Source organism: Malania oleifera, chromosome 3, assembly GCF_029873635.1.
Source record: "Malania oleifera isolate guangnan ecotype guangnan chromosome 3, ASM2987363v1, whole genome shotgun sequence".
Taxonomy (NCBI): domain Eukaryota; kingdom Viridiplantae; phylum Streptophyta; class Magnoliopsida; order Santalales; family Ximeniaceae; genus Malania; species Malania oleifera.
This window is the reverse complement of record NC_080419.1, coordinates 119,397,386-119,406,411: the sequence shown is the minus strand read 5'-3', so window position 1 is coordinate 119,406,411 and position 9,026 is coordinate 119,397,386. Positions and strand designations below refer to the sequence as shown.

The window sequence follows — 9,026 nt, the reverse complement described above, 5'->3', positions numbered from 1 at the left end:
TTGCAACCATTTTGGGGTAACTGGCTTAATCTTCTCCTTTAATATTATTTTTTGTAATAAAAAAATCATTTTATTTCTCATGCCATCTATTCAAACCATTTACCGACACTTTACAATAAACTCATGGATTGGAATTTTGGTGTTGGGGGTAGTGGCTACTGAATTGAGGGGTTAGGGTGTAGTGGCTATTGAATTGACCAATTATCAGGTTTGTGACCGGTAACATTGCACCCAACGCCAAACAGCTTTCATGTTGTCAAAACGAATGCACAGCATTCCACTGTTTGTGCCCTAGCGTGGGGAGGGAAAAAGAATTAGACCACCACTCTCTCCACGTGGCACAATCAGATTGGATGAAAGTAATATTTAAAAGGCATAATGAGTAGAATATTGGCATTTGATGGAGAAATAAAGGGTCCACCATTTTACCCATATCGTCATAATATACTATCATATTTACTTCCACTGAAAAAACAAATAAAATCTCATCACATATATAGACAAAAGCAATACATTAGAAGACGCATCTTGTAAACTGAGAGAGCCCTTGCAAAAACTCAGGACACAGCCTCTCTCTCTCTCTCTCTCTCTCTCAAAATATGTATTTGGCTGTCGAGACCCTGCAGAAATTGATAGAGGTAGGACTGGCCTGCACAAGAGCTTCCCTTGTGTCAGCTGTATGCACACTTGTGGCCTTTCTGGCAGGAGTGGTGGGCTACTTCTATGGTCCCTATTGGGGTGTTAGAAGGGTACCTGGCCCTCCAGCTCTTCCTATTCTAGGACACCTTCCCTTGCTTGCTAAGTACGGCCCTGATGTCTTCTGCATCCTCGCTAAAAGATATGGTCCCATTTTCAGGCTAGTTCTAAATTTTTCTGTTATCAGTATCACTATTATTATAATGGCTATTATAATGTTTTTGCTTTTGGGTAGCAACAAGTTCTTGCCTTCTTGGTGGGGTACAATCTTAGTCTGAAGAGACAGAATTGTTTCATGGAGTTCATGAAAATTTCTTGAAAGTTTGTCTTCTATATGAATATAGCTTGGCTTCATCACCTTTTTTCCACTTTCTCCCTAACTCCAGCTTGGATGTTCTAACTGTAAAAACAGGTTTCACATGGGTAGACAGCCTTTGGTAATTGTGGCAGATCCTGAGCTTTGTAGGGAAGTTGGAATAAAGAAATTCAAAGACATTCCCAACAGAAGCATTCCCTCTCCCATTGCAGCCTCCCCTCTTCACCAAAAGGGTCTCTTCTTTACCAGGTATCATGATATTTTTTACTTTTAATATTGTAGATGTACAGTGTACCTCATCAATGAGCCCATTCTATGCATGGGTCTCCAATTCAAAAGAGGCTCCTCGGCGAGGAAAAACACCAATTTGGGTATGGCAATGGATCTATTGTCATAGGATGTTTTTCTCCGCTTCGGTAATGGGAAGAGCGTGGAGAGAGACATCGGAAAGAAAACAAAAGTCAACTATCATTTACAACAATACTCCTTATAAGGTCACTATTCAAAAAATGGCCTTTTTTTTTTTTTTTACTGCCTTACCTGGCTCCACTCTCCACTTTTCTGATTTCTCTTTCCCTACACAAACTGTCAACCAAATGAAAAAAAGTGGGGATAATTCCATATTTTTTCCTTCTCCTCCCTCCACTTCTCCGAACCAAACAGAGTGTTTTGGGATTAACAGAAGAGAGTCCAGAGGCAGCACTTCCCAGCGATGGTCTCTTGCTCCGGACATAAGGGGAGGGTTGTTCTTCCATTTTAGCCTACATATACCTCCTGTGCATTTATAAAGATTGCTCATACTCGGAGGTGTCACTTGGATATCATGCTTTTCTTTTCCCTTTTTTTGGGCTGCAGCATAGTCTAATAAAATGTGTTCTTTGGATAACCTGTTTCTGCCAACTTGTTTGCCCTCTTCAATGAATATATTACCTTGCATATATAACTGGACACCTACTTCACATGGGCATGAAATTTAAACCAGTACACTAGGATGGTGTATTGCAGCATAAGGGTAAAACAAAGCAAAAACAAAAATAAAAACAAAAAACAAAAAACAAAAAAACAAACAAACAAACAAACAAAAGCCTTAAGAAAGCAGTCCACTCCACTCTGAACCTGTTTTTACCAGTTAACCACGGTCTCCACGCTGTCTTTCCAAGCATGCTTCGCAGCTTGACAAGGAGAGTATCCTCTCCTTGTTCTTGAGTAAAGAATGGACTTAAAGGCAACCAAACAGGCACCATTCCAAGGTAGTAAATCCCAAATAAAAAGTCATTACCCAGAATAAGCCTCCTAAGAAGCACCCATTTTTGTCCATTTGGTGATAGAGAAGGCCTAACTGAACTCGAGTTGCAGGGATGCCAGATGGTCAACCATCCGAAACAGCATTATATCAGTTTACCAGCCATCACACCTAGCCAACTTAGTGCCCACCATGCAAGCAGTCATTGCATCTGCAACTAAAAGTCTTGCATCCCCCAAAGAAGAGGATCTTACTTTCTCTAATCTCTCCCTCAAATTGGCCACTGATGTGATTGGACAAGCTGCCTTTGGTGTCAACTTTGGCCTCTCTAAACCACAGACAGTTGGCAATTCAGTCAACAGCTTCGCTGCCAAAAATGACAACAATGAAGAAGTTTCGGACTTCATCAATCAACACATATACTCCACAACAACACTTAAAATGGACCTATCAGGCTCTTTTTCTACGGTACTGGGTTTACTCATCCCCATACTCCAAGAGCCGTTTAGGCAGATCCTAAAACGAATACCAGGCACCATGGACTGGAAAGTCAACAGGATTAATCAGAAATTGAGCAATCGTCTTGATGAGATTGTTGCAAAGAGAATGAAAGACAAGGACCGAAAGTCAAAGGATTTCTTATCACTAATTTTGAGCGCAAGGGAATCAGAGACAGCCCTGAAAGATGTTTTCTCCCCAGACTACATCAGTGCAATTACTTATGAGCACCTACTCGCTGGCTCAACCACAACATCCTTTACTTTGACTTCAATTATCTATCTAGTTTCTGGGCATCCAGAAGTTGAGAAGAAGTTACTTGAAGAGATTGATGGATTTGGTCCACACGATCAAATACCAACTGCTCATGATCTTCAACACAGATTTCCCTATCTTGATCAGGCAAGTCTCTTTAGTTTCGATTCTTGACTATTTCAGTGATGTTTGTAATAAAAAGATCAACCAAATAATCATTTGATGATTTTTAAGTTCCATCTCACTGACTATAGTTTTCCCAATTAATTTTAAATGGTTGCCCTATCAGGCTTTCTTTTGGTCACCAAAATACCCTAGATAGATCCTATCAATTAATACTTTGTTTATTGGTTAAGGTGATTAAAGAGGCAATGAGGTTCTACACTGTTTCCCCATTAGTTGCAAGAGAAACATCAACTCAAGTAGAAATTGGGGGTTACCTTCTCCCAAAGGTATGTTTAAGAGACTCGAATATGAGTGTATACATGCATATTCATCAGAAAGCAAACCTGGACTATTGTAGATATCTTCATGAATGGACAGGGCACATGGGTCTGGTTAGCACTAGGTGTTCTAGCAAAAGACCCAAAGAACTTCCCGGAACCCGACAAGTTCAAGCCAGAGAGGTTTGATCCAAATTGTAAGGAACTGAAACGAAGGCATCCTTATGCACACATACCCTTCGGACTAGGGCCTCGGGCTTGCATCGGCCAGAAATTCTCCCTGCAAGAAATAAAGCTCTCACTGATTCATCTATATCGGAAATATGTATTTCGGCACTCACCTAGCATGGAAAAGCCTCTAGAGCTCGAGTATGGCATGGTTCTTAACTTCAAGAAAGATGTCAAGTTCAGAGTTATTGAACGAGCATGAAACTGTCAAACTCAGGCTGTGCAAATATTTCTTGGTCATTTTCTAAAACATCACTAAAAATTTTCATATCATTTCAATAAACCCCAATCAATCATCAGCTTGACTCTATCAGGTTGTTTGATGCATGTAATACTGTTTTCTTATCAACGAATTTTATTAAAATCATGTAGTTGGAGCAATATACTCTACCCTAAATTTTAAGACTAATTGTTTCTACAATGATCAAACTATAACCATGGCTTGGACTTTGTACTTTGTGGTGCTTCACATGGCAATGGCACAGTTACTCAGATTGATAGCATGCTGCATAAGATACCCCAACTTGGTAGAAGACAAAGAAAAGACTAAGCTAGTACACAGTTCCTAATAAGCATCACTGCTACAATAACTCATTAATTGTTTGCTGAAGTTGTTAGGCTGTTTCAGATTTAAGACAATTTTTTTACTTTGCTGAGAAGTTCCATACTTCAGACCCAACATGAACGATTAGCTTATGCTAATGCAAAGCACAATCTCATTTCATCCAAAAAAAAAAGGAATGGGCATGGAAAGCAAATTTTAACTCCACAACTGTATTCAAAATATTCTACAGCACATGACAACACTTAAGTGATGTCTCAAGGACCATCAAGGTTGCTCAGCAAGTAAATTAATGTTATGATATCTAAATTACAGACAAAAAGTATAGCATAGTTACTAACAAACAACTAATCCAACTTCATTCTCTTACCATTTCAGCAACTTGCAAAGTTCTAACAAAACATTTCCAATGAAACAAATGTATAGTTAAGAAATTTTCTAGCAATGCATAACAGAATAAATTGGTAGAAAACTGACATTCAATGATCAAGTTGGATGCAGATTTTTTGGTTCAGATAAGATAGTCAAATTTATTCAACATGACATGCATTTGGTTCATTCCACAATTTTAAAACAGAAGAATGAAACAAAAAACTAAAATTGTAATTGGATGCAGTGCTATGGGTTTGTATAAAATAAGTAAAATATGGTGGGTTTCTTTTTTCATGTACTATTAAAAACAAAACTGAAATAGTTGCCCAACGCAATTGCAAAGAGTCGAAAAAATTGACCATACGTGGATCACAGCCAGTTATGCCTTTTGAGTTAGCAGTAAAAACTGTTACCAACTTTTGATAGACCAATCCAAACTCATGCAAGGACTGCCATTGAATCCTACAAGTTAGAAGTAACTGCAAGTTCTTTACTTCACCTTAATTGACACACTGAAGATAATACATTCTGGCAGCTGAAAATTTTAAACAAATTTTTGCAGTTTTTTGAAGGTGGGCTACTGGAATTGCTTCAAAGCGAGCATTCTAGATTTTAAATCAATCTATACTTCCATTGCTTTAACCATCCAATTTTCAAACCAAATTCATCCCTAATTATTGAAGGGAGAAACATTCAACATGCTTGTTGTGTGAATGAATGCGGAAACGATCGTGCAATGCAGCAATTACGATGAACATATGGAAACACGCAAAATAATGAAAGCAATAAAAGACACAAGGATTCAATGTGGTTCGGCAGAATGCCTACATCCACGGGAGCAAGCGGCGGCTGAAATTCACTATCAATCAAAACTAGGGTTACAACATTGTATTTATGTTAACCCTACACATACAGAGAGATTAAAAAATTCCCCAAATACCCCTGTATCAATTCCTGGAGGATTTGCCTCCGTATCCCCAACCTATTGATCTTCCCAATTCAAATTTCAAAAACAGCGCCGAACAAAACCATCGACGGTTTTCCTTCATTGGAGGAAACCGTTGATGTACCTACATCAGACCATCAATGGTTTTTTTCCTAATTTGGTTTCTGTCTGAAACCGTCGATGTACCTAGTAAAACAATCGACAGTTACTCTTCAGACCATTGTTTTCTTCAACCTGCTTACTGTGCACATGTGTTCCACTTGATATGAGCCACATACTACAACAATCTCCACCTTGGCGAATATTCACCCTTTATGAGAAAAGAAAACATAATGCGGAACTCCACCTACGACAATAGGCTGGGACGCCTCCCATCTAGCACTTGGAGACGTTAATCAAGTCTAAGAAGTGCTTGAACTGGTCTGTGGTAACAGGCTTTGTCAACATGTCTGCTGCATTCTCAGAAGTGTGAACTTTATCAAGCAATAGTTCACCAGAAAAAACCAATTCCTGGATCCTGTGAAACCTCACATCTATGTGCTTAATCCTTGCATGATACACATGGTGCTTTGCCAAATAAATGGCACTCTGACTATCACAATGCAGCTAAACTCCACCTTACTGAATACCCAACTCCTTGACCAATCCTGTAAGCCAAAAAGCTTCCTTGGCAGCCTCAGCCACTATCATATAACTCAATAATAGATAGTGCAACAAGTGACTGAACCATGGACTTCCAACAAATACGTCCCCCCACAAGGGTGAATACATACCCTGTGGTAAACCTTCTGTCATCCAAGTCCCCTGCATAATCTTCATCCACATATCCCACTACTAAAGGATGATTTTGTTGTCATCCAAACATGATGTCATAGTCTGTAGTACCCCTCAAGTATCTGAAAATCCACTTGACATCATCCCAATGTCGTCGTTCCGAATTTATAAGAAACTTGCTCACCACACTGACAGCTCGTGCCAGATTCGATCTTGTACAAACTATAGCATACATTAAGCACCCCACTTCACTAGCATATTGAACCTTTGACATGTCTTGAACTTCATCAACTGTCTTCAAGTACTGGACGGTAGACAATCTAAAATGATTCACCAATGGTGTACTCACTGGTTTTGCATTATCCATGTTGAACCTCTCTAACACCCTCTCAACATAGCTACGCTGAGATAACCACAATCTCGTGGAAGCTCTGTCCTTGCAAATCTCTATCCCAAGAATCTTCTTGGCTGCACCCAAATCCTTCATGTCAAATTCTTTGCTCAACAGAGTTTTCAACTTATTGACCTCACTCATACTCTTCGTAGCAATCAACATGTCATCCACATAAAGCAACAAAAAAATAAATGAACCATCATCAGGCTTTTCACATAAACACATCAATCATACTCATATCTCTTGTAGCCAATCCGAATCATATAGGAGTCAAATCGCTTGTACCATTGCCTCGGAGACTGCTTCAGCCCATAAAGTGATTTCCTCAATTTACAGATCAAGTGTTCCTGTCCATGTTGACTAAACCCTTCTGGTTGTACCAAGTAAATTAGCTCCTCCAAATCACCATGGAGAAACGTTGTCTTTACATCCATCTACTCCAAATGCATATCAAAATGCGCTACTAATCCCAACACTGGCATGATGGAAGTGTGTTTGACCATAGGGGAGAAGATCTCATCATAGTCAACCCCTTTCCTCTGTGAGCAATCCTTTGCCACCAGACGAGCCTTGAATTTTTCTCCTTTTTCTGATACTACTTATTTCTTCCTATACACCCATTTGCATCCTATCGCTCTCTTCCCCTCTGGAAGCTCCACCAACTCCCATGTCTGGTTCTTATGCAGAGATTTCATCTCTTTCACCATAGCACCCATCCATCTACTTTTCCTTTAGTTGTACACCGCCTTTTAAAAAGTAATAGGATCCTCGCTACTGGTAATGGGTGCACAAGAAACCAGATCATCAAAACCATACCTAGGGGTGGCCTGATAGTGCGTCTAGGCCTATCTATAGCTATACTGTGATGCTGCTGATCTCCTAAGCTAGAACTCCCTGCGTTCTAAACATTGTCATCTCTACCTTGAGTCTCTAGCTCCACCTGTACCACAGGCTTATTGCTGTTGCAGTTTTCTGCTACCTATTTCTCTTCTTCCTAAATACGCTGCAACATGGCTTTCTCATCAAAAATCACGTCTCTACTGATCACCACCTTGTTTGGCTTTAGATCCCACAGATTGAAACTTTTCACCCCTTTCTGATACCCCAGAAAGATACACTGTCTAGACTTCGCGTCAAGTTTCAATCTCTTTTCACTAGAAACATGCACGTAGGCTGGACATCCAAACACTCTCAAACCAGAGTAGTCTACTGCACTGCCTGTCCACACCTCCTTTGCTACTTTCCCATCTTGTGCTGCCCTTGGTGATCTGTTAATCAAGAAACACGTCATACTCACTACTTCTCCCCAGAAGTTCTTTGCAAGCCCTGCATTCAGCCTGAGACACCAAGCTCTTTCAACTATTGTTTTGTTCATCCTTTTCGCCACACTATTCTGTTGTGGTCTCTTGCGTACTATAAAGTGTCTCTTAATCCCATGATGCTCATACAACTCCATGAACTTTGATCTGTGTACTCAGTACCATTGTTGTACCCGAGGCATTTGATTTTCCTCCCTGTCTAGTTTTCCACTTCAGCTTTCCACAACTTGAATTTGGCAAACGTTTCTGACTTGTGCCGCATGAAGTACACCTAGACCTTTTGTGAGTAATCATCGATAAAATTCACGAAATACATATGTCCTCCCCGTGATGTTACCCTTACTGGCCCCTAAACATCTGTATGAACATAGTCAAGAATTTCCTCCGTCTTTTTTCTTTCTTTCTTCTTTTTTTTTTTTTTTATTTACTAAAAGATGGCGGCACCTCCATTCTTGTGTGTGGTTGTCTTGAACTACACCTTATTTTATTTCCCAAGAACACAATACCTGCAAAAATTCAAATTACATGTTTTGATACCTTTCAAAAGATTTCTCTTATGAAACTTTATCATCCCACACTCACTCATATGCCCTAACCGCATATGCCACAAGACAGTACTATCTGATTTAAACTCTATAGCTGCAACTCCACCTGCAACTGTGATACCTAGCAATGTATAGATATTTCCTGCTAATTTATACCCCTTTATCACTGTTAAAATACCTTTACTCACTTTCATTACTCCACTTGCAGACTTGTAATTAAATCCATTACAATCTAAAATGCCCAATGAGATCAGATTCTTCCTTACATCCGGTATGCTTAACATCACATAACGTTCTAACAACACCATCAAATGTTTTAATTCTGATATTCCCTATTCCAACAACTTTGCACGATGCATCATTCCCCATCAGAATAGAACCATAATTTACTAACATGTAGGTGTTGAACCAATCTATATTAGCTGTAATGTGATA

At 39.5% G+C, this 9,026-nt stretch overlaps 1 protein-coding gene across 1 annotated transcript; it reads left to right on the top strand.

The window, feature by feature from the left end:
- The first annotated feature begins 523 nt into the window (after positions 1-523).
- LOC131151121 (cytochrome P450 711A1) lies at positions 524-4,100 on the top strand. Its single transcript, XM_058102324.1, has 5 exons — positions 524-856; positions 1,109-1,261; positions 2,369-3,155; positions 3,365-3,460; positions 3,552-4,100. The coding sequence occupies exons 1-5, from the start codon at positions 600-602 to the stop codon at positions 3,879-3,881; spliced, it is 1,623 nt and encodes a 540-aa protein (XP_057958307.1). The 5' UTR covers positions 524-599; the 3' UTR covers positions 3,882-4,100.
- Positions 4,101-9,026: the final 4,926 nt, after the last annotated feature.

Excerpts from the sequence above, each read along its gene's own strand:
- LOC131151121 (XM_058102324.1), top strand. The coding sequence starts at position 600 with ATGTATTTGGCTGTCGAGACCCTGCAGAAATTGATAGAGGTAGGACTG. Across the intron at positions 857-1,108 it reads AGATATGGTCCCATTTTCAG|GTTTCACATGGGTAGACAGC; the intron begins GCTAGTTCTAAA and ends CTGTAAAAACAG. Across the intron at positions 3,156-3,364 it reads GATTTCCCTATCTTGATCAG|GTGATTAAAGAGGCAATGAG; the intron begins GCAAGTCTCTTT and ends TTATTGGTTAAG.